At 39.1% G+C, this 27,058-nt stretch overlaps 1 protein-coding gene across 1 annotated transcript in view; it reads left to right on the forward strand.

Annotated features, from left to right (window-relative positions):
* Window positions 1–27,058, forward strand: part of STXBP6 (syntaxin binding protein 6) — a 175,081-nt gene that overhangs the window by 112,564 nt on the left and 35,459 nt on the right. The window contains exons 2-3 of the mRNA XM_006105335.3: window positions 3,808–3,938; window positions 5,052–5,217. Coding sequence (XP_006105397.1) covers window positions 3,808–3,938; window positions 5,052–5,217 — 297 coding nt within the window. The remainder of the gene's footprint in view (window positions 1–3,807; window positions 3,939–5,051; window positions 5,218–27,058) is intronic.

Genomic DNA, 27,058 nt, shown 5'->3' on the forward strand with positions numbered 1-27,058 from the left:
GGTCTCCACCCCTTGACTATGTGTCTTATTTTTGTATGTTTCCTGGAGGGACCATTTTTTAAAAGACCTTGCTAGGCCATTAGTTCATTAGACAGAGATGTTATACTACCTGAGTAATGATATTCCAAACATAATAGCTCCTATCGCTGCTTCATAACTACAGCTGAGATGTAGATCAAGTCTACATGGAGGCTGAAGAGGAGGCGTGCAGCCATGGAAACCACATTCTTTTTATCAGAACTGGTAGCAGAAGGATCTGAATTTGGTTGGCCCACATGCTTCTGCCTTCCTCTGATGCCACCATCGAGAACAGTGGGTGCCAGGAGTGGGAGTGAATGAAAAACAGCATTGGGTTTGGATAACCCCAACACTTGACTTATTGAGTGAGTTCTCATGCTTACCAAGCAGGGGTCTTAGAGAAGCCATTTCCCACTGGGCTTTTTGATTATATCTAGGAGAATACCTATGTTGTGATCGTTGTAAATACCTGGCTATACTTGCTAATCACCATTTTACCATAGAGCAGACATCAGATGCCAAGCCCTCCCCCGACAACCCTCTAATTTGAAATTCATAGCATTTATGTTTTCATTATATTTTTCACATTATTGTCTTTTTAATATACGTAGCGCTGTATCTATTTACTGTATCTATTTATGACTTTAACATATACTTTTCTCATGAACTTATTTAAGTAAAAAAGCAAATTTATTTAAACACAGTTTGGATATTGTCAGAATCACAACAGTAGTATGTGTATGCAATAATATAATTTTAAGGCAGCTGCCTCAAAATAGAAACTGAGATGCTGGAAATAATAACAATAAACAAAAATTAAACCGAAATGGGCTCAGTGCCCAGGAACACTACCCAGATTCCAAGAACTTGGCAAGGAATAAGCCAATACAGGGGGAAAGGCCTGACTGGATGGAGTTGTAACTGCCTCCATTAAAAATGACCGCTCTGCACTATGATCGCTGTTGAGCAATTCTGTGGGGGCATTTGTCATGTGGGTGGGGTTCCTGCACTTCTCATTTCGGCCACAAGCTTCCAATGGAACTTGCCTTTGTAAAATGTCAATGCTAAACGTGCCAAAAACCACAGCAATCTTGCATTGTGTTTGAGCTTTTATAATGCTGTAAACTACTTGCAAATAAATGAACCAGAAGTAAAACTGGTTCGTAACAACTTTAACTAAAGTTACAAGGGAAATGTTCATGTTTCCCAGCATGCCTAAATGCCGAGTGATTTACATAAACAAAGGAGGAAATCCTCTTTGTGTTTAGGGATGTGGGTCTAATACAGGAACCCATGTTTTCCTGTCATTGAAAAGCATTCTTTAATCTTTTAAGCACATTTTAGGACCTGCACATATTCCAGGTGTGTTGTTTACTTTAACATTAAAACACAAGAATAGCACATGACTATTCAGAGAAACCTATTAGATCTCCCTTTGTGTCATAGGAGACACAAAGGGTAAATGAATTGAATTAAATGGATGGAAAGAGCCCTGAGCAGACTGGTAATAGTTATTCCTAATGGGACTTAACAGGCTTATACTTGGAGCTGAAGGCCAGAGAGGCCATTTGTGAATAGAAGACCATACATTTCCTCTGATTGTAGGTGTTAAGGGGATGATGACTTTTTAACCATGAAAATAAATGTAATTGGCGTGAAGCATTCAGAAGCTTTCAGCCAAATATAACTGAAATAATGGGTAATAAACCTAAGCACTATTTGAAATTTTAAAATATATAATTGCTAAATTATGGTTAAGAGCAAAGGGATGCGATTGTGCTGAAGTCATAAAAATAGTCCTGGAACCACACCGCAGGGATTCTCACCAAACCTAAAGGCAGGGACCCACAGTTCATTCTCTGAGTCCCTGCTCTCCGGCCCAGACACTGTAACACAACAAACTCTGGCGTGCATGAAAGGAGAAGCTTACCACCAGCCGGGACTGGGGTAGGTGCTCTCTGTCCTTCATTCCTCAAGGATTCTTTTTGCCATCTGTTGAGCATCTGCATAATTATTTGAAAATGTGGAATGTGTGGGGTTATTTAAAACAAAGAAAGAATGTGCCACTGATACACAGTCTTATTAGGGTAGAATTCATTATGACAAGTAGTGCTTTCCATTCTTTCTAGTTTCTTTAATAGCATCATTCATACTAAGTTTTACAATCCCTGCAGCCAGGGCTCATAGGAGCTTCTAGGAAAGCCCTATCAAAACATTTACTTACCTCCCCACCCTGGAGGCCCTAAGTCATGAAGTAAGCAGACATAGAAAAATATTCCAAGTGACTCTCTCCTGGTGGCTGGTGCTTGACTTCTGTCTGAGAGGTGACACTGTCTATTGTCAGCATGACTAAGGCTGGCCGGAGGGACTGTGCTGGTCCTGCAGGTGTGGTGACCTCAGGAATTCATACTGGGGGGAGCGGGACCACCAAGAATGCCAGATAAAGTCATAATCGGTTGCAGACTTGATACAAACTAGACTATATGTTAAAGCGAAATGGTTCTCTTTAAAAAAATGAGGTATTACTCCTTTATCACTAAAACCTAAAATATTTACACTGGACTATGTAATTAGAAATTGCATTGCAGTTCCTTAGGGGAACTTTATTTAAAATTCAGCCTTTCCCAATGACCCCTACTGGGTGCCTGTCAGCCCTGTATGCCTCTTTCCCTGCAGTTGGTTATTGCACACTTGCAGCCTCCATTAAAGATGCTTGGTGTTAGTGGGTTAAGTTGTGTTCAGTCTGAATGGATGAAGACATAAAGCAGCCCTTACAATCATAACTGTATTGTACCTGCTTGAGAGTAGAGATTACAACTTCTGTATCTTTCGACCTCACCCCTCATCAAAGACACACATATTCATTCTCTCAATATATATACTGAGTGGCCAGATTATTATGACCACTTGATGTTTGTAGGCAAATTAGCTATAATTTTGTGCTGAAGTTGCTAGAGGGCCAGACCATTATAAACGTCTGAATAGCACAACATACCTAAGTATCATTGCTGATCAAGTTCATCCTATCATGTTGATGGCGTATCCCAATGGTGATGGCTTCTTCCAACAAGACAATGCGCCATGCCACGGTGCTCATATTGTGCAGGAGTGGTTTCAAGAACATGAGGGAGACTTTACCTTGCTTTGGTGGCCCCCACAATCACCAGATCTCAATCCAATTGAGCATTTGTGGAACGAAGTTAAAAGAGCCATCAGGCAGCTGGTTCCACAACCATCAAATCTCACAGAACTGGACAGTGCTATTCATCAGGCATGGTGTCAGATTCCTCGCATCACCTTTAAACATCTCATGGAGTCAATGCCAAGAAGAATTGCCGCAGTACTAAAGGCAAAAGGTGGCCCAACAAAGTACTGATGGGGTGGTATTAATAATCTGGCCGATCACAATAATCTGGCCACTCAGTGTGTGTGTGTGTAAAAAGTGTATGTGTATATATATATATATATATATATATATCTTTGGGGTATATATATACTAGAGGGCCCAAATGCATGAAATTTGAGCAAGAGTAGGCCTTCCATCCCCCGGCTTCCCTCTGGCACCTGGGACCCGGGCTTCCCTCCGGCCCCAGCTTCATCCAGAAGGACATCTGGAATGACATTCGGTCTGATTAGCATATTACCCTTTTATTATTATAGATACATGTATAGGTATTTTTTTCTTCTCTCATTCTCGTTTTGCATATGCATGTATGTGTGAGATAGAAGCCCACTGACAGGATACAAACCAACCTGCACACCCACTAATCTGTGGTCTTTTCTTGGCAGTGACAAACAAGAAACCTACACAGGCGTCCATTACGAAGGTCAAACAGTTTGAAGGCTCCACATCGTTCGTGCGGAGATCACAGTGGATGCTCGAGCAGCTTCGCCAGGTTAATGGCATCGATCCTAATCGGGTGAGTGCCCTGTGGAGTATTGAGCGAAGGTGGTCTCTTCACATGACAACTCTTTTATTAACTTTGGCGGTGGTGATGGTTGTCTGAATCGTTTTTCTCTGTTTCAGTTACACAAATAAGACTTTCTGATTTCTATACCCTTCTTATGGGGGATTATAAACCTTTTCATCATGTTTGATGCAGGTACCTAAGGGGATGCAGATTGAAGAATTGCTATGTCTAGTAATATGTTTATCAGCAAAATGCAAAGACCAGAATTCAGATTCATGTCCATGGCTATCAATATGAAAAGCCATGTTTCTCTAAGCTTCATTTATCTCCTCATCCCACCAATTTATTTATTTACTTAAATAAATAAATCCTTAAAAGTTTACAAATCTGTTGTATGTAATATGAGAAACATTTTTGATAAGTATTTATTCAAACTAGATCCCCCCTTTTGCTCACATGCATTTATCATATAAAACGTCAATAATGAAGAAAAAGAAAATGTAAATTGTCACTATATGCTAAAATAATAAGGAGGAATCTTTTCCTGTCAAAGATTAGGGGCAAGATTACTATGGCTTAGTGCTGAGAACCTGAATGAATTATGTCCCAAGTAATTGGGAGGATGATATGTAGTCTGAATTCTGACACAGGTCAGTGTGTGGTAGGCTCCAGGGACTTCTGTGATACTAGCTTCCTAGGGACATCTGTAAATACTGTAAGATTTGGGGTTTACTTGATAAATAGAGAAAGGTGGATTCTCCATGCACCGGGGTGCTAATAAAGATGAGCTTTGCCCAGCTGGTGTAGCTCAGTGGTCGAGCATTATCCTATGAACCAAGAAGTTACTGGTTGGATTCTCGGTCAGGGTTGTGGGCTCGATCCCCAGTAGGGGGTGTGTCGGCGGCACCTGGCCAATGTTGCTTTCTCATCAATGTGTTTCTCTCTCTCCCTCTCCCTTCCTCTCTCTCTAGAAAATCTATAAAAACATAGTTTAAAAAAAAAGATGAACCTAATGATTAGTTTTGAAAGATGTTTTGCCTTTATGAATCTTTTGTTGGGCATAAGATTGAAGCAGCAGTTTTTATACATTGAGATTAGTAGTTATTTCACTGTTTTTTCCAGGATTCTGCAGAGTTTGATTTGTTGTTTGAAAATGCTTTTGACCAGTGGGTAGCCAGCACAGCCTCAGAAAAATGCACCTTCTTCCAGATCCTCCACCACACCTGCCAGAGGTACCTCACGGACAGGAAGCCGGAGTTTATTAACTGCCAATCTAAAATCATGGGAGGTGAGTGGGCATTTGTGTGACTTCAGTCATCCTGTTGCCTTAGACTCACTTTTTAAAAAGTTAGGTGTTCCAGAGCATAAAAACAAAACAAAAACAAACAAACGAAAAGAATCAAGGTGCTAGACTGCATGAGAACCATTTTGGGGAGTTCACTGTATGCTCAATCTAAACACGGTGTATTTTCATACTTATCCAAAAGCTGGTGTTTTTAGAAGAATGAGCCACTGAGCTAAGATTGTTTCACTATAAGAACAAACCTGTTCCTTTACTAGAAATATCTTTCAGTTTGGTTTCTTTACTACCATTTCTATAATTTTATTGCAGAATGCTGTTTTCCAGGTTGCTTTTTCCTGATATTTCTCAAGATACTTTACAAATCCTATATAATAAAAGCTTAATATGCAAGTAGACCAAACAGCAGAACGACCTGCAGAATGACCGGTCACTATGACACGCACTGACCACCAGGGGACAGGTGCTCAACACAGGAGCTGCCCCCAGGCCCCAGGCCAGCCAAGGTGGATGCCAGCGACCCCCACCCCCCGATCGCCCCACTGGTTGCCCCCCAGATCGGCCCTGATCACCAGCCAGGCCTAGGGACCCTACCCATGCATGAATTTTGTGCACCAGGTCTCTAGTATTAATATAAAAATTCTTACAGATGTAGTGCCTTTCAAGTAGTGATTAGTCTCACTTTTATTTCTTCAATGGTATACAGAGCTGGGTTAGGATGAGTGCTGTAAGCCAGCCTTAAGGAGCAAGTACCAGCATTGGCAACTTAATGAGAAACATTTAGGAGGGTGCTTAACACATTTCTTTTAGGAGGTATTTCTTTTTGTGGAATTGAAACTGTGCTAAAAATATACAGGCCTTGCCAATCACTCTGTGAGTTGAAGAAGAGTATATATATCATGGGCTTTTTACTTACCTGAGCTCTAGATTTGAAGGAATTTTTTTAAATGTGCCAGCTTTATCAAGTGTCAAATGAAAGTCCCATCAGAGACAGCGCATGTTTTCTTTGGGATAGATATCTCTTCATGTGAACATGGGCAGAACAACATTGTTCTCTCCCAGCAACTGCTGTACTCATCATTTTGTCATTAGTCTGCTAGGTGTTGTATGGAGAAGACACTGTGCAACACATAAGTATTCACTGAATTATTCCTATTTCTCTTAAACAGGAAGTTGCTTTTATCATCAGCCCTGAAAGGACATTTTAGGCATTCATGTACAGTCATCTTATAGTTTCTCTGTTTAGTCCTAGAAAAAGAAAAAAGAGGTGGTGAGTGGTGCCTCTAACTTCAAAGTGGCCACATCCTATGGTACAAAAGTGAAAAATTTAGACATAGATGTTAAAAGGAAAAGGAATATAAAACACTAACCCCTTACTATTTAGAAACTATAATGAGCCACAACTTTCTATCATGTCTGTGTCATCAATGTTCATCAAATGAATCCTGCTTTCAAAGTCCAGCCTTAACAGACTTGGCAAAAGGTCAAAGTCCACCAGGCCTAGGACCACGGAAGGCTGCATGACAATGGAACGTACCTGCTATGGAACAGTTTCCCCACCGGTGTGTGTATGGTCAGTAACTTGCTTGGCTAGCCCTTAAGCACTGGGTCTCCTCTAGAACTACTGTCACATTATGAATTTGAAATTTCTGTTGTTCGAACATTCCACTTCTCCCTGTTCTATCCTGAGCGCAGAGGGGCCAGAGCAGTGCCATGGAATGACTACATTTCCTCAGGATGGAAACCTGAGCTGGAAACAAGAGGGCCACAGACTCACTCCACTGCCCTTGCAAAGGAAACAAGCCACCTCCCTCGGCTCAGGTTGGGAAGAGTTCAGATGACTCTTCCCCTGCTCCTCCCCTAAGGAATGGCACTTGGCAGTCCCTCTTCTCTGCTGCCTCTGAAGCTCTCATTTTTTCTCTCAAAACAGGCCCTTTCATTCTTTTATTCACTCTTGGTTCATCATCCAATTATACAACAAATAAGTACTAAGTACCTGCTATGTGCCAGTCACTGTGCTACGTCCTGGATCTGGAGAATAGTTCTACATTTGATCCCTTAATAAGCCCTAATCCCAAATCCCAGATTGGCAGCTCTTCATTTGCCCTCTTGATTATCCTTAGACCTCCCCACACAGTCCCACCAGCTGCTTCTATAAGCCATCGGCCCAGTCCTTCAGATGTCTTCCAGTGCCCTACGAACCCTAAATTATGCGGAGTTGAGACAGGAACCCATATATGCAATGTTGAGTCGTTGCTATGGGTATCAGATAAATCTACAGATTGACTTCCTGTAGTAGATAATAAGTTAATGAGACCAGAATTGGCGCTGCCTTTTGTGACCAAAGATGCATCTCTCATCTTCCTTAGAACTCACTTTTCCCAAGTGTAGTATGTGGGGGTAGACAGTATCTAAAATCCCTTTCAGTCTTGTTTTCAGAATCTATAATTCCTAAGGTGTAGCTTTATTGTGAAATTTAATCACTTTTTAATTTAAGTATCAAAAGCTTTAATGCAGTTAAATGTTGACTGGCCCTGGATTCCTATGGAAGGCCAAAAAGTTTGAATTAAGCACATTGTAATTCGTTGTCAGCACATGTCCTTCATGAGTATAGTCTAATAGTTGCTTATCCTTGATAACAGTTGTACCAACATGCCCTAATTAATTAGCATGCTGATCAGTCTTTTGTTCTCCCAGTTATCACAAATCCAAAACTTAAAAATTATGTGGTTCTCAGGTCACTACTTTCTGACTCCTTTGACTCTGGGGTACCTACCCCATCTTCAGATCTTCATTTCCTCATCTTTAGATGAGATCTCTTCCTAATTTCACAGTATCTTTTCGTCTCTTCTCAAGTATGGGCCACAAGTCCTAGACACAGTTGTTTTCTGCACTGTGAAAGGCGATAGGTTTTGTGATTTTGGAGAACTGATATGGTGTTGGTTTGCTGCCCTACACCAGGTTCTTTATGTGTTATCCTAGCAGCCTTTGGAAATATAATTTATTATCTTCATTTTACAGAGAAGGAAGTAGGCTCAGAGAGATTATGAAATAGCTTTCTGAAGGTCACATAGCTAGTAAGTGGCAGAGATATTCAAACACAAGGTCACTTCTCTCTAAAAGCACCTTCCTCAGGGCCACTGAGTGCTACGCTCCAGAGAATATCACTGGCATTGTCTTTGGTATGAAAAGTGCCCCCTGGGGTTATACAAGACTTTTGGAAAACATTTCACATTTGTAAGTATTTAAAAAGGGAAGGAAGAAGAGAATGACAGAGACTATAGTAGTTTTAACTGTTTTCCTAGTTTTATTACAGATATATAATTAAGATAATTCTTAAATAGTTCTCCCCCCTCCTCTCCCAGGAATGAATGAGTCACCAGGGGCCTTTAAAATCATCTCTATTTTTTTTATTTGTTTGCTTTTGTTTATCAGATCTTCATTATGTTAAAGAGATGAAAGTGAGGCTATTTTAGTGAATGGGGAAGATGATGGAACCCAGGCTGAGAATACCTCTCAGATACTGCCTCTGGTCCAAGCCTGTCATTGGGAAAACTGAGGCCCCGTGAGTTTGAATGACTTTACCAAGATTAGTGAACTGAAAGCAAGTCTGCCTGACTCCCACTGAATCACACTTTTTTAAATACTAGTTCAAATAAGATTATCATTTAAGTATCTAAAATCCCACACAGTTCTTCTCTTGTATGTATTGATTGTGTATATGCCACATGACAGGTTTTTCTTTTTCCCTTGAGGAGAGTCAGTTACACAGGAATGGATTGTATGGAATGTTTGAAGTTCTATCTTCAAACATATTTTCTTATCTCCAGAGGACAGACTGGGAAGCTTTGATCTTCTGATGCTGGTTACAGGATCTAGGAGATACTTGTAAAGTCCAGGTGGCTGAGTGAAGGCCCTCAGACACTGGAAGAGGGCAGGGTGCTCTAACTGAGTATGAGGAGGAAGCAGTGGTTTCTTCTCATGCCTCTGTCAGCATCTCCTCTTGTCTGGATGGTTGGAGGACCAGTAAGCTAGGACAGAGTCCTCAAGCTGTGGTCATTCCTGGCCTTCATTCTACCTGTTTTTTAGTTCATTAAATGTCAGTCACCTTCAACAAATGCAAATCTATTCATTTAGTTGCTGGGTCCCTAAGTTACCAAGCATCCTACAGAGATCGAAGGCAGAGGCATGGACCAGTCTGACTGCTGAACTGTGACATGGCGTCATGAATGACAGGGGCCCTAAAAGTGAAGTCTTAGATTCATGTAGGTCTTACTTACCTCTTCTGAGATGGTAGCTTTGTTCTCTCTGCTTATTGTAAATAGAGATGATTTCATAGTGTTATTTGTGTGATAACACATTTGCACTTCAAAGATGCCTCGGAGTTAATCACATGTATAGAACTTTAGACTCCAGAAGAGAGACTTGCATTCAACTAATTCATTTCAGAGTACATGCTCTACCTCAGATAGTAGCACCAGTTTAGATAATGGGCATATCACCTTAAGTCAAGGTCCCAAGGGGGATTTTATTGTTTTGTTTCTTCATTTTTTTTAGTAAAATGTGAGAAAAATCCTACATGGCTCCCCATTGCTATGTTATTTACACTAAACTTTTGTAGTGATTACCTTTCGTCTTTTTTTTTTACTTAATACTGTGAACTGTGGAAATCCTTAGTGGTATTTGTAACTTCTGTGTTAGAACCACAAAGTAGATTCTTTGCAAACCTGTTTTTTTTCAATAAATGATGTAAATCATTTGCAAGAAAGAAATGATTTATTCTTCAAGGCGAGGTTCTGTAAGTGGCAGGGGGTACTAAATACTAAAGCACGTCCTAGTATTTTCCTTGAATTCTACGCCCAAACATCCTTGGCTAATTACCTCTTACTCTTTCACCTGTTTTAATATGAGTCCTCCTTCAGTGAGCCCCACCTATATGATTTGAGGCCCAGTTGTGCACATTTCCTTCTGATTTTATTTTATTTTTTTAAATATATTTTATTGATTTTTTACAGAGAGGAAGGGAGAGGGATAGAGAGTTAGAAACATCGATGAGAGAGAAACATCGATCAGCTGCCTCCTGCACACTCCCCACTGGGAATGTGCGCGCAACCAAGGTACATGCCCTTGACCGGAATCGAACCCGGGATGCCTCAGTCCGCAGGTTGATGCTCTATCCATTGAGCCAAACCGGTCAGGCTTCCTTCTGATTTTATAAGCATTTACTCAGCACCACATGCTTTGAATATCCAACAACAGAGTAGCCACCTTGGTCAACTTTACTTACCTTTCTGGGGAACATCAGTAAGCATATATACAATTCAATAATGCCAAGCTGATCACGAGCTGCATTTTAAAGGATGGTTAGCAGTTGCCAGATAGACAAGGGCAGGATGAAATGAGCTCTCTCTTATTGCAACAGTTAATACATACAATTTTATTTAGTGTTTGCTATCTTCAGAATTTGAAATGTGGCAGGTTATTTTTCCATAAAACAGGCGATTTTGAAGTGTCATATGATTTTATCATCATCAAGGGTATTTCTTAAGCATTGCCCACTTGTGCACAGCCCTTCAGATGATGGAATAAGACCCAGACTTCTGAGACCTATTAGAATTCCAGGGACACATGTCTCGGATGTTCCCTTCAGAGCAGTCTGGCCCTCTGATTGATGTGCTAAAGGAAAACCAAATGGTTTTAATCTGGATTCCCCTGGGATAGAACAGAATCTCAGGATTCAATGTGTGACTTTGTATTGTACTTTTCTTCCAAACATTGTAAGGTCATCCTTAGGTGAGATGTGCAAATATTTCACCTGTGAGTGCACCCCATGGGCATATGTCAGGTGAAATAACAAATAAATTCTAAAAAGAGCACATGTGTTCATAACAGAGTTCTTATAACAACATTTCGATTAACAACAGACTGCATATGCAATGGTGGATCCTTTAGGTTATAATGGAGCCAAAAACTTCATATTGCCTAGTGATGTCATAGCCATCCTAATGTTATAATACAACAACACATTATTCACAACTTTGTGGGGTGCTGGTGTAAAGAAACCTACAGTGCTGATAGTCGTATAAAAGAAGAGCACATAATATTATGTTGCACTACATAATATTTGATAATAATAATAAACAATTATGTTACTGGTTTATGTATTTACTATACTAAACTTTTTAATAGAGTGTACTCTTCCCACTTATAAAAAAGTTTGCTGAAAGACAGTATGCTGTATTAAGCCAGCAGCAGCCTCATACATCTCGTGTTTACCTTGCCTCCTGATTGTATCATTTTCTCCTGTGCTTGATTTACTCTTGTTTGTTTTGTAAATTTAGTGTAGCCTAAGTGTACAGTGTTTATAAAGTCTACAGTACTGTACAGTAATGTCCTAGGCCAGTGGTCGGCAAACTGCTGCTCGCGAGCCACATGCGGCTCTTTGGCCCCTTGAGTGTGGCTCTTCCACAAAATACCAACTTCTGCGCATGGGCCACGAAGTTTCAATCACACTGTACGTGCGCGCCCGCATGTGGTATTTTGTGGAAGAGCCACATTCAAGGGGCCAAAGATCGGTATGTGGCTCACGAGCTGCAATTTGCCGACCACTGTCTAGGCTTTCACATTCACTCCCCCCTCACTCACTGATTCACGGAGAACAACTTCTAGTCCTGCAAGCTCCATTCATGGTCAGTGCCTTAGATAGGTGTGCTTTTTTTTACCTTCTACACAATATTTTTACTATACCTTTTCTATGTTTAGGTATGTTTATATACACAAATACTTACCATTGTGTTACAATTGCCTATACTACTCAGTACAGTAACCTTCTGTACAAGTTTGTGGCCTAGGAGCAATAGGCTATCCCATATAGCCTTAGGTGTGTAGTGGGCAGTAACATCTAGACTTATGTGAGTGCACTTTATGATGTTCGAACAATGATGAAATCACCTAACATTGCATTTCTTAGAACACATCTCCATTGTTAAGTGGTGCATGACTGTACTGTAAGGGAATCTGTAACATTTGCTATCATTTTTCTATTTTTTCCTTTGTTTTAATGTTTTCTGTCAGTGAATAATGGCTTTGTGGAATGTGAACCTCACCTGCTGCACCCAGGGCACATTACAATGAGTTGCTTATTTCTTAAAAAAATCATGTCTAATTTTGCCTCTACTTGTAGATGTGTACACACACACATATTAGAGATTATAATTCACATAAGAGTTCAATTCTTTTAAAACTACCATAGTGCTGCTTCTTGATGTCAATGCAGAAGAGGAGGCCAGGCTGCCTGGCCAATTCACTGAAGTGAGAGAGCCATGCAGTGTTCCCTATGGTAGTTTTTCATGTCAAGTGGCGCTCATGTCATAGTTCCTCCAGTGACGATTTTGTTATCCTTGAAGAAATAACAAAATAACAGACTTAAGTTTCACCACAGTACAAACCAGGAAAATGATTCATGAAGATCTTGCCTGAGATTCTACAGCTAATAAGGGATAGAGCTGGTATCAGTCAGGCCTGTCCTCATTCCCATCCCTGACTTCCAGGTTCCCTCAATAAGCACAGGTCTTTTCCTTATGTTGATTCAACTAAGCAGAAGAGAGGAGAATACAAATTTAACAATATGTAGAGGTAGGCAAATATAGGTTAACTAGAGGCCCGGTGCATGAAATTTGTATACTCGGGGGGAGGGGGTCCCTCAGGTACATGAAATTCGTGCACTCGGGGGGGGTGTCCCTCACCCTGGCCTGGACCCTCTCACAGTCTGGGAGCCCTCGGGGAGCAAGCCTAAGCCGTCAGTCAGATATCCTTAGTGCTGCCGCAGAGGTGGGAGAGGCTCCCACTGCTGCACTCGCCAGCCATGAGCCTGGCTTCTAGCTGAGCGGTGCTCCCCCTGTGGGAGCGGACTGACCACCAGGGAGCAGCTCCTGTGTTGTGCATCTGCCCCCTGGTGGTCAGTGCGCATCATAGCAACTGGTCATTCTGCTGTTCGGTCAATTTGCATATTAGCCTTTTATTATATAGTATGATAATAAAATGAATACAATCCTAATATATAAAAACCCTGGGTTGTAACGACCAGTAACTACTGAGGCTCGACCAACCGGAAGTCAGTCCTGCAGTCAGACTGCTTCTGCTGCAGGCGCAGTGCCCCAGCACTGACTGCTGAGGGGGCTGTGAATCAGGGCCAGAGAGAGGCCTGAAGTGAGAAGCAGGGACTGATCCGTTGCCTCTGTGGCAGCTTTTGATCAGCACTTGCCTCTCTCTTTCTCTCCCAGTCTAGCCAGCAGCTGTGCCTCCATTTCTCTCCAGGCCTCCACCCGGGCTACTGATCAGCCCCACCTTTCTGATCAGGCCCCGTTGATAGGCCCAGAGACGCTGATTGGCATAGGAACTGACCAGTCAGAACCAAATGTGGGTGCTGTGAAGAACCAATGGCTGCCTAGGAGGTGGAGCTTTTGATGCTGACTGGCATAGAAACCATCCAATCAGAACCAAATTGGCCAGCAGAGGAGGGAAGTTGGAGGCGAGATCAGGCCTACAGGGGAGGATAGTTGGGGGCGAGATCAGGCCGGCAGGGGAGGGCAGTTGGGGGCAACCAGGCCGGCAGGGGAGGGCAGTTAGGGGCGATCAGGCAGGCAGGCAGAGGCAGTTAGGGGTGATCAGGCAGGCAGGTAGGTGAGCAGTTAGGAGCCAGCGGTCCCAGATTGCGAGAGGGATGTCCAACTGCCAGTCGGACAGTCAGACATCCCCCAAGAGGTCCCCAGTTGGAGAGGGTGCAGGCTGGGCTGAGGGAACCCTCCCCTCTGTGCACAAATGTGTGCACCAGGCCTCTAGTAAATAATAATACAAGAATAAACTCTGAGTTTCACATACAACTGTAAACCTACTTTTTCCCACCGCTGTATTTTTAAGGATCAAATTAAAAATTATGTTTGAAATTTCTCTTTAAATAACTGTTAATTATATTAATCATGTATATATACAGACTTATCCATTCTTCTATTACTTTATCCTCTTCATTGTAGCCAACACCATCTTTTCCTAGACAGCATGATATTTCATTAAAGACTTGTCTTATAGAAACCTTTTGGAGAGAGTAAGAAATTAAGAAAAGAAACCAAAAAATACATCAATAAACTTTAACAGTACAAATACTTAAATTATGTAATTGGAAATCCCATTTTAGGGGATTTTTTATTTTAGGTATTGGGGTCCCAGTAACACTGCATCAAACAAGTTTGATGTTTACAGTGCTACATAACCTACTGACATAACCATCTGACACCACCTGGGCACTAGCAGAAGCTACGAGATGTTTCTGGATCTGAATTTACATTTAAATTTAGGACATTACCAGTCAATGTGTTGAGTAATTTATATGCTTTCCAATATTTTTTGAGTCAGTCATTGAACCTCATCCTGTTCCCATGAGGTGAATCAAAAGCAGATGCTTTTATTTTAAGTGAGAAAATTGAAGTAACCAAGGGCTACTTCCTTAGGTTCTATCCAATTCAATGCATGAATGATATAAATGACTAGTAACTAAAGAAAAATTGGGTCACAGATGTGTTTTCTCTTTTTCATTGCTCATCGGCTATAAACTACACTGAAATGCATGCTGTGAAACAGCTGGTATGTTATGGTTAGTCATCCTGAGCCAGGAGTGACTGTGTACATTAAATGCTTTTGAATCATCTCCACCAAAACCTTGAACCAAACCAAGGCTACATAAGGGTCCTTCTAAGGCAGGGGTGGGGAACCATTTGGATATTATAACATCATTCACAGTCCATACAAAATTATCAACTTAAAAATTAGCCTGCTCTACTTGGTCAAACATTTAATTTACTCACCCCTCATGCCTTGGCAGGGCCAGACCAAATGATTTTGTCAGCCTTATATAGCCCACAGGCCAGACATTCCCCACCCCTGTTCTAAGGTATCATTTATTGGCTTACCAGGGATCATGAACATATTGTGTCTATTCCATGGTTAAATAATCTGCAATAGATGAGAGCCATTCCTATTTTCAAAATCAACTAGCAGATGTAACTGCACAACTTGATGGAGTAGAAAGAGCACAGACTGGATCCACTCACCCCTGCCTTTGATGGCATCGTAACATTCTCTGAGCTGCTAAACTTACATTCAGCCTCTATGCTTTTCTGTGTTGTGGATAGTAATGTATATCTTGAAGAAATGGTAGGGGATTAAAGTGAATTTTAAAATATTTAATCAGACAGTATTTTGTAAAGTGCCAGTAAATGTCTGAATATTCCATTTTATAAAACTTGAAAATTGCAATATGTGCATTCATATTATTGATGCCTTCCAGGATGTTTATCAAAAGCCCTTTCTTATGAAAGAAGCAAAAAAATATCCTTGAGCTTTCCTAATCCATGTTGGCCATAAAAATTGGGGGGGAAAAAGATAGTAATTTCTTTGTTCCAAGTGGGAATGAACTGAGCTACATAGACACTTCCAATGTGTGGAATGCTGAGTTGTTTGCCATGGTTTATAGAATGCTGAATGTGTTGTATTTCATGTTTGACATTTATTGAGTGCATATGTTACTGCTGACTTACCAAAACAACAATGTGTAAATTATACTCAGTAACACTGTGCCGGAGATCAGGGCACATAATTCAGATCTTCCCATAGGAAGGAAAAAAACCTAAAACATGTTTTATGAACTTTATAATAGAATTTTTTTTCACCAAAACATCTTCAGCCAAGAATATTTTTCGAGTCCAGTTTTTTTTCCACTACCAAAATGGAGATACAGGGATCAAAGGTAGAGTTGTTTAATGCTGTTAGACAGGAAGTGATATTTCTGAAATAGACATGAGGCATGCTGCATGATGACCATACTTTTAGATTTACAAACAAGTACAACTTTTTAAAAAATTTGGGAGACAATAAATTTGTCAACCAATTTTCTATGTAAGAACATCAAAAATATTTTCATAACCAATGTTAAACATAATTTCAGAAAAAAAGTTTTACACTAAAGATGAAAAGGATATAATCTCTGAGAATATAGGGCTATTCCTTACATCGAAAGCATTTACCTTAATTAAAAAACAACAAGCTTACTACATAGTCCTTATTGTTCTTGGTTCACACAGAACAAGAAAAACAATAAAAATTATCAGCTGGCATCTAAAGGCTACTGCTCTGCTATAGCAGATATCATCAAAAACTAAATATTACATGGAATTGTAGTTAAGAGAAGCTTAAATTCTCAAGAACAGTAACTGGTTCTAAAAATGGTCATTTAGCTTTTTGTCACCATCACTCCTACTTCTGGGGAAACCACTCAGAACACATACCTTTTGGACAGCAGATCAGAATGTAATTTTCAGAATCAAAGGCTACAGTCCTATTCCTTACCTGGAATAGAGGTATTTGAGAAACTACACAGAAATATTTCTAAAATATTTAAGTGGAGAGGTAATTAAAATGGTTTCTTTTTTCCCCCCACAATATATCCTAAGCTTCTAAAAATTTCTAATTATTAAAATAAGATTAGCCCTGGCTGGGTCACTCAGTTGGTTGGAGAGTCATCCCCTACACTGCAAGGTTGTGAGTTTGATTCATGGACAGGGCACATACTTATGTTGAGGGTTTGGTCCCGGAAGGGTACTGGAAGCAACTGATCCACATTTCTCTGTCACATCAATGTTTCTCTTTCTCTCTCCCTTCCTCTCTCTTAAAAAAAAATCAATAGAACAGGTGAGAATTAAAAAATAAAATAAGGTTAAATCACTAGATTTAGCATTAGTAGTTATTTGAAATTTTGACACTGCTTTATAAGACCAAATGTTCTTGCAATATGCCTACCCAGGATTGGTTCATTAGGCATCCAGTCAGTAAAACTTGTATTTCAGGTAAACAATGAATACTTTTCCAAAATGAGTACATATCCCAAATATTTCATGGGACATACTTATACTAAAAAAGCATCCATTGTTTATCTGAAATGCAAATTTTACTGTGTGCTGTATTTTATCTGGCAACCTTCAGAGGCATCTACCCTCCCAGTTTCTAGCCACCATAACAAATGGAAAACAAAATAAGTTTATTGTGTAGGCATATAAATTTGATGATAGCCAAGCCATTATTAGAACTTTAAGATAATTTGAGATGGAACTCTCAGAGGCATAACATTAGGTTATTAGCCATTCAAAGATACAGAGAAAAATAAGAATCAAACTGCTAAGAAGGGCAAGGACTTTGGGGGATACCAAGTAGAACGAAGGCTTCCATTTATGGAAGAAGAGTAAAAACCTCTAGTGTCCCAAGAATTAGAAGAAGAACAAAGTCTGATAGGAAACTGTTTAAAATCTGGCCTCCTCCCTGACCAGCCTAATGGTTTTTTTTCATAATGGAAGTGACTGGTCTATCAAGGATCCCCTTACAAGCCCTGTGGCTTCTCTGCAAGCTCTGGCTCACCTGGATCCATTGCAGTGCCCATCTGTAGCCCTCTCTCATTGCCAAGTCAACTAGCATAAAACGTAACCCTGGCTTAGCTATTGGTTGATCCATTGGTTTGGTTTGGATTTTCTTCTAGCTCTATATGAGCACAGCATCCAAAGGTTTTAGGTTCCATGAACCATTCACTGGTTTACATCTGTGAAAAGGAAAGAATATCTGTTTCAATATTTTCTAATTGTGAGAGCACATGAACCATAAACATTTCAATTACAATACATGAGTGTCAGGAAAGTAAAAAAAATAAGGATATCATTATATTTGGATAAAATACATGTTTTAGTAAAAAAAAAATAAGGACAAGTCTTCATTGGCTTAAGGACTTATTTAATATGTCCAACTTTTGAGTGGTTAAATTGTGAGGTGGCAAGTGTGTGTGTGTGTGTCTGTCTGTGTGTGTGTGTACTCGCATGCACACATACATTTTTTAAACTCTGGATACAATTCATGGAAAAGCAAATATTTGCTTTTCTTTCATTTAACAGTCAATGCCAAAAGGACTGTTTGTGAGTTTAGATGTCTAAGCAGAAACTGATTATTTACACTTTGAGAAAATCTAAATGTAATTGTCGTAATTACTCTTAATAGTATGCCCAGTAGGAAAGAACTCAAGTGGAATTAATATCTCCCTCATTGAGTCTGATTGAGAACATTCTGGTCAGGATTGGCCTTACGCCCCTTATAGCAAGGAGAATTAAACAGCACAGAATACGGTGGGCAAAAGTCAGGGGCATTCCATGATTCACATATAAATATTGCACAAGAGTGAATCTCCTTGTGACTGTTTATACTATTATATATCATTTCCTCCATCAGTGTTTCTCTCTATCCTGCGGACCTTATTTTCACAGTTGGTTGATTTTTATTGATATTTTCCCAGTGCCCATTATAAGAGGTTGAGACTTATGAGAAAAAATGTTTTTCACAAGGTCAGAGTAGATTCACACATCCTGATGGTTTGGTTTCCAGGCATATTAGGGGTTTTTTAGACACTATATAAAGGGGGGAGAAACACTTTTACAATTGTAGGACAACTTTTATGGTGTTGGGCAAAATTCAGGGTTGGGCAAAAGTAAGTTTAAGTTGTTTCCATGGAAAATAATATAGTAGTTAATAAATAATAATAAAAGCATAAACTCAAGTAATCACAACTGTAAAACTCATTTTTGCCCCACCCTTTTTTATCCTTGTGTATTTTCTTTAAGCTTTTGACCTTTAAACTTGAATAAGATAGCATATATTATAACCCTTTTTTGCCTTGCATAATTTAAATGTACATCTTAAAGTTAATGTGTATTTTAATTTTCAAGCCACAGTTGAGTTTACCATCTTGGCCATTTGTGTTAGTTTCCTATTGATGCTGTAGCAAATTACCACAAATTTAGTGGCTAAAACAACACAAAATTGTTATCTTATAGTTATGGAGGTCAGAAGTTTAGATGGATCATAGGGCCTGTCCCTTCTGGAGGCTCTAGGGAAGAATTTGTTTCCTTAACTTTTCCACCTTTTAGGGGCTGCTTATATTCCATGATTTGTGGTTTTTTTCCTCCATCTTCAAAGTCTGCAGTATAGCTTTTTCAAATCTCTTTCTCTGGCTTTTATATTCCTTATAAGGACCCTAAATTTATACTAGAGGCCTGGTGCATGAATTTGTGCACAGGTGGGGTCCCTCAGGGTGGCCTGCGGGGATCAGACCCCAGCTCGCATCCCCAGGCTCGCAGCCCCAACCTCACAGCCCTGAAGCCCCACCTGGCACCCCACCATGGCCTGGTGCCGCCTGCTCACTTGCTCCACCATCCAGCCGTGGTCCCACTCTCATCAGAGCCCATCAGGGCTGGCAGCACCTCCACTGCCACCCACTGCCAGCGCCATGTTGCTGAAGCCCACTATGTTCCGCATTGCCCCTGGTCAGCGCACATCATAGCAAGCAGTTGAACTCCAGAAGGGACAATTTGCATATTAGGCTTTTATTATATAGGATTGGGTCTACCAGATAATCCAGAATAATCTTCCCATCTGAAGACCCTTAACTTAATCACACCTGCAAAGTCCCTTTGACCACATAAGGTAACATATTCACAGGTTCCAGGAATTAGAATGTGGAAATCTTTGAGAAGCCATTATTCGGACTACCATACCATTTTTTCTAAGCAATTCTGAAATCTATAATGTATACTACTATGCAATATTGTTCAGCATTTATTTTTTTCCTTTCATAAACGGTACTTTTATTTTTTTCTTTATTGATTAAGATATTACATATGTGTCCTTATTGCCCCATTGCCCCCCCATAAACTGTACTTTTAAATACTTTCTGTAGACTATGTTACTTGTACTAATCTATTCTAAATTTAAGACATTTAAATTTAGAAACATAAACTTTTTATGAAGACCCAGGGCTTGCCATGTGCAACATTATCTAAAGTTTCTTACTTTACCTCCTGGGATATTTGTACCTTGGCCCTTTCTCTTTACTTAAGGGATTTGTTTTCCCTTAATAATTACAAAGGATATTTACAAGTTTCTAGGAAGTCTTAGGGTACTTAACATTTAAAGCGTTTGATGATGAGGACATTGTAGGACATTTGATTTCATTGTCATTATTTGCCTTGATATTTTCCTTCCTGCCACCTCAGAAAATGATCATAATGCCCTACTTGTAAATAGCTTAGTGGTATTCCTCTTGAGAGACTGACAGTTTCCTTTTCAGCTTTGATACAAAGTGTCATGGTCAAGTTGATTTAACACGTACTCATGGTATAATTTATCTTTTTAACTCAACATACATTTAGAAATGATTCAACATGAGCACCTGAAGTGCCGTTACCGTGTTAATTCAACAATTTTCTATATTTCTAAGCATGTGTACTGTCTTCCTTGTAGTGTATTTCTTTCTCTCTCTCTCTCTCTCTCTCTCCCTCTTTCTCTCTCTCTCTCTCTCTCTCTCTCTCTCTCTCTCTCTCTCTCTCTTTTTCCTTCTTTCTTCCTTTTGCAGCTCCCCACAAGTGTCAGTCTCCTCACCAAGCTATTTACAATAGGGCATTATGATCATTTTCTGAGGTAGCAGAAAGGAAAACTCCTCTTAGAAGTTTTTTATTGTTGTTGTTTTTTCTTGTTTTGTTACATGTTTGTTATGGGAGGAAGGTTGCAGGGCTGGGTGAAAAAAAGTGAAGGGATTAAGTAAAGAAAAGAAAAAATAAATAAATAAACCTTGTAGACACAGACAACAGTATGATGATTACCAGAGGGAAAGAGGCCTGGAGGGAGGTAGAAGAGGGTGAAGGGTGAATACATGGTGATAGAAAGATACTTGACTTTGGATAGTGAACACACAATACAGTATACAGATGATGTGTTATAGAATTGTACACCTGAAATCTATATAATTTTATTAGCTAATGTCACGCTAATAAATTCAACCGAAAGTAAAAATAAATAAGTTGTTTTTAATTTTTTTATTTTTAAATTACAGCTGGCATTCAATATTATATTAGTTTCAAGTATACGGCATAATGGTCTTGTACCCCCAAAAAAGTCTAGCACCCACTTGACATCATACATAGTTATTACAATAGTATTGACTTTATTCCCTATGCTGTACTTTACATCCCCATGACTATTTTGTAACTGCCAATTTGTACTTCTTATTCCCTTCACCTATTTCCCTCAGCCCCCAACCCTCTTCCATCTGGCAGCCATTGGTTTGTTCTCTGTATCTATGTTTAAGCTATATTTTTTAAGCCTTCTCTTCCTGGTATGGTATGATATACACTAAAAAGAAAGAAGTTTTGAATGCACCCATCTGGGTTTGAATTTCTGGTCTGTCGCTTACTGTCTGTGAACAAGTTACTTAAACTGTAAACTTGACTTTCTTTTGTTAAATGCAATAATAATGCTTACCCATAGGGTTGTTGTAAGGACTGCATGGGATTTGTATGAAACATTTAGCATGGTACATAGGGTGTACCGAGGAATATAGTGGTAGCTGTTATAATTGTTAATTATATTAATGTTACAATTAATGTTTTCTTTTAGTCCTGCCTTCCTGTTGTTGTCCTACCTTTTCTCCTGTTAAGGGAAATTAATATGGAATCTGAATTTCAATCAGACACAAAGGAGGGCTTGGAGATACAGAAAAGTATGGCTTTCAGACTATCCCTTACATCAGATACAATATAGGTGCAGTCATATGTATTTGCACTTGCATTTTTCTTATCTTCTTGGGGAAATAAAACCAGCTAGTGGTGATAACACTGATAGTCACCATATTGAGTTCCTCCTATATGCCAGGCAATTTTGTTTAGTTCATGTTACCCCTAGAAACTAATTATTCTTATCCTCATTTTATAGGTGAAAAAAAACTAGGTCACAGAGGAGTTACTTAACGTGTCCAAAGTCACACTGATAACAGAGGGAAGACAAAATTCAAACCTAGGCCTGTCTCTAAAGTCTATTCTTTTTACCTTCCCCTTTAGAAAGAGAAAAGTAGAAAAATCCCTCAAAGCAGCTATCACTGATATATGATTTTGTCTAAAAGTTCCAAGTGGTTCTCCAACAAGTTTATATTATATTTCTCATTTCATCTGCCATTAGCATAGCTTTTGACATTGGACAATGTTGTCTTTTTAGTAAAACATTTGAATTACCACATTCATTGCTTTATGACTGGTAAATTATTTTTCAGTTAAGTGTTTCACTGTTAAGTTTACTCTTCTAATGCTGCCCTTTCTTACAGTGTTTTAGATCATATTTTCTTTTCCTCCTGGAACACATCTTTTAAATTACATTATACTTCAAAAGGAAAAAGCTATTTGATTTGTTGAAATCTAAGATATGCATAAATTTTAAGGAATGCATATGTTATATAAAGTGTGGTACATTTATATTCTACTCCGGTGCATCAAAAACACTTATAGGCCAGCACATGCATTGGTAATTCAGATGGAGTCGTAGCAAGGCAGCCTTCAAAAATAGAGTATGTATAAATGTTCTTTTGAGAAATAAAAGACTTGGAAGAATGTGTTAAAGCTTTCTTCAATGATGGCTAAGAAAATCATTCCAAAGTTATGACTTTCCTCTTTTGGACCTATTACACATCTCAGCTTCATCCCTTAAAAGTTGAGTATATGTCTACACAAATAGCTGAATTTCTCTCTGATTAAGATTAGGTAAAGGCAAACAAAACTGCAGAAGTTTTAAGTTCTAATATCTATACTAATAAAAAGGTAATATGTTAATTAGACCGAGTAGACCAGACATCTTCTGGATGACCTTCCGGACAAAGCCATGAAGGCAGAGGTAGTTAGGGGGAATCAGGCAGGCAGGCAGAGTGGTTAGGGGCAATCAGGCTGGCAGACAGGTGCATGGTTAGGAGCCAGCAGTCAAGGATTGGAGAGGGTGCAGGCCGGGCTGAGGGAGTCCCCTCCCCCATGCATGAATTTCATGCACCGGGCCTCTAGTATATAATAATAGGCAGGAACACTGCATTGCTACTGCTTTTCCCCTGTTAAAACAAAGTAAATTGAAATGTGTCATTTAGGGCCATTTACTTTCCATTAGCCTGTCTTAGATAAATAGGGGAATCTGTCAGGAAGACATAATCAGTTTAATCAGCTGGTGAAAACAAAGGGAAAAATAAATAACACTGCTGAACATTGTAACATTGTAAAATTTTTGAATTGTTATACTGATAAAAAATGAATGTTTTGAAAGTTGAATGCTGGTACAAGTTGACATTGTAAATTTACATTTTGAGGCTCTTTCAGCACCACCAAATACAAATTAGAGGAAATTAAAAAGATATAACCACTTTCAGGGAAAAAAAAGATTAAACTAGAAATATAACAGAATCACAAAGCAGTAAGTAGGAATGAAGCTGCTTGCCTGCTGGGCTGCTGGGCTGTGGGTCTGGAAAGAGGTAGTTTGAATTTTATTCTGTGACAGTAACTAAAAGTACCCCATGCAAAGCAGGAGGCCAAAGCCACATTCACTGTTTGGAACCAAAGTTTCCCTACCCAAGCAAGGAGTCTGCAAACAAGCTCCTCCTTAGGGCAGTGACTTATAAGTACCTGCATTCCTGGGAGACAAGACAAAAACTCAGACATAGACTTTCACTCAGGACCTGGAGCCAGCTGCCTACTAGCTTAGGACTGGCTCTGTGACATCCAGAATGGCACCCAGGACAAGAGCCTCAGACCATTACTTTAAGTCCTGGTTGCCTCAGGGACCAGAGCAGGAAACAGTAAAAATGTACATAGGGAGAATTGTACATGTTGAGGAGAAGGGGGAAGATATTAAAATTTCCCACTTAAAAAGAATGTACATACAAAATTCTATAGTATATGAAAAAACAGTTTGGAGTTGAACTCATTCCAAGTGAAATGAAAATAATAGAGCAATTTGAAAATGACTCATTTTAAATAAGTATATTTATGATACTCAAAGATAAAGGAAGGAATTCTAAAAAAGAACAAAATGTTATAAAACAAAAACAAATGGAAAGACAAGATAGTGGGGGCGGGAATTAATTCTGGAAATTAAAAGATATAGTCTTTGAAATACACTCAATTGATAGAATAAACTCTAGGCTGGACATAGTCAAAGACAGAATTAATGAATTGGAAGATAATGAGAAATTTACTCACAATACAGTACAGAGACGTGAAGAATATAAAGGAGCAGTTGTACATGAAAGAGAATGGTAGGCTCTACCATTTATTATAAAGGAGTTTTGTAGAAGAGGGTATGAGAATGGTAGAAAAGCAATATTCCAAAAGATAATGGCTAAAAACTTTTTGAGAACTGAAGACTCTGATTGAGAATATCACCAATATACTTGAAAATGAAACTAAATTATACTGAGACAAAAGCATAATGAAGCAGCAATATATTTAGGACAAATAGAAAATCTTAAAAAAAATTACTAAAAATAAAAGAAAGTTTCCTACAGTGGGAAGACAAACTTATAGCTTCTCATCAGCAACAAAGGATGACAGAAGTCAATTAATTTCTAGAAATAATTGTAGATCTAGAATCTCATATCCAGCTAGATGATAATACAGAAGTAAAAGAAAAACAGACATTTTCAGACAAGCACAGGTCATTTGCTACCTCCCCTTGCTGAACTACTAATGATGTACTTCAACATGAAGCAAAGCAAACCCAAAGGGAAGGAGTAGAATGTAAGAGACAAACTTAATTGCTGAATGAATATTATAAATTTGTTTTTGTTCTTTCCTTTAAAAACTGAAATTTGGGACATAATTAATAAGGAATATGTGTGTGTTTAGTAGATAGTTAATCCAACCTGAAGTCTATTCTGAAAATGAAAGAATTACTAATTAATTTTACTTTGAGAGGGGAAAAAATCATAGTTGCATCTATTAGACTTCTGATTTTAAAATGATAGAATACAAAAAGAGTTTTCTCTCTTGTCTTTAATATTATCCAAAATCAAATAGAAAAATATAGAATGCAAACTACCTGATGTAATGCATAGCTATCTCTAATTACAAACCCCTATTTGTGACGAAGGGCTGACAAACACAATAAAGGTCAAGGTAGATTCCAAGAGAGTTTTCATAGTTATAATCTCAGACAAGTCAGCACAATGAAATTATCCAAAGTGTATGCAAGTAGCCCCTTCTTTGGAACAATGAGCAGATGCCAAGACAGCTCACTGGAGTTTGATGGACTCTGTTTGGCATGACATCTGGACACGCAAGGAAAGAGGAGCTGAGCGAATATCATACAGTCAAAACCATATTTGCAGGAATCAATCTACTGATGAGGAGAGCAACTGAAGTCTACACAATCCTGTGGTACAGCTCTCATTTGGGGAAAATAAACTTCCAAGAGACCTGTCACATACATCACCCTGCATCATGAAGAGAATGCCCACTGCCGCTAGGCAGGAATGTGGTCCTGTTTTCTCCTCAGTAATGTGAACCTCCTGCAAATAGCTGTTCAGAAAGCGATCAACTTGTTTTCAAAATGATAGTCCAGCCCTGGCCTAGTAGCTCATTTGGTTAGAGTGACTTCCCAATTCAGCAAGGCTTCGGGTTCAGTCCCTGGTCAGGGCACATACAAGAAGCAACCAATGAATTCATTCTCTCTCTCTCTCTCTCTCTCTCTCTCTCTCTCTCCCTCTCCCTCTTTCTCTCTCTCTCTCTCTCTCTCTCTCTCTCTCTCTCTCTCTCTCTCTCTCTCTTTCTCTAAATCAATAAGTGAAAATTAAAAAAAAAAGGTATTCCCTGCATAAGTGGTTCCATAACTTACTAGGTGTGTGCCCTTGCACAATTCATAACCTTCCTATGCCATGGTTTTTGTTTTTGTAAAATAAGATAATAATTCTTGCCATATGGTACTACGGGGTAGGATTAATTAAAATATCATAGGTAAAGCACTAGGCATGCTATCCAACACATGGTAAAGAGTCTATCAGGCCAAGCGTATTTCTATGAGGTGGAATTCCCAGGGCTGAGCATTTTCCTCTTCCTCTCTGAAGGATACTGATTAAGATCACGAATTCAGGCCCAAGAATGCCTGGGTTTGAATCCTACCTCTTTCACCTACTAGCTTTATGATCATTGCCAAATTGTTTAGTGGCCCTCAGTTTTTCCATCTGTAAATTGGGAATAATAATAGCACCTACCTCACAAAGTTGTTGTGAAGATTTAGTTCATTCTTGTAGAGCATTTTGAGTAGTGTCTGGAATGGAGTAAATATTTAGTATATATCTACTATTCATGCTTTTATTCTTTAAGAATTAAAAGTCACATCATAAATATGGTTATCATCTTCTTAAGTTTTTAAGGATAGTCATCTCAGGAAATGTGGTTCCTTAAACATAGAAGCAGACATTAACTGATTTTTTTCTTTGAGGGGTATAATACCCTATTGCTAGATCATATATTCCAAATTTTGGTTTATTTAGATCATAAGTAAAATTCTCTTTTGCCCATCACTAGTTATTTTCCAGCATAGATCAACACCATGTGCTGAACAAATTGGTCATGTGCTGGTACTAGCCAATCATGATAATGTATTCATTATGACCCTAAAGCAGAACACAAACTGCAGGCCTCAGGCCAAATTCAGTTTGTTTATGTAAATAAAGTTTTATTGAAACACAACCTCTCCCATTCATTTATATATTGCTTATGGTTGCTTTCATGCTACAACAGCAGAGTTGAATAGTTGTGCCAGAGACATTTATGGCTCAAATAGCCTAAAATATTTACTTATTTACTGTTTTCCTCTTTACAGAAAAAATTTACTGACTCCTGCTCAGAGTAATAATTTTCAGTAAGTCTTTAGCTAGTCAGAA

The sequence above is a fragment of the Myotis lucifugus genome, unplaced genomic scaffold, assembly GCF_000147115.1.
Source record: "Myotis lucifugus unplaced genomic scaffold, Myoluc2.0 scaffold_672, whole genome shotgun sequence".
Classification (NCBI taxonomy): Eukaryota; Metazoa; Chordata; class Mammalia; order Chiroptera; family Vespertilionidae; genus Myotis; species Myotis lucifugus.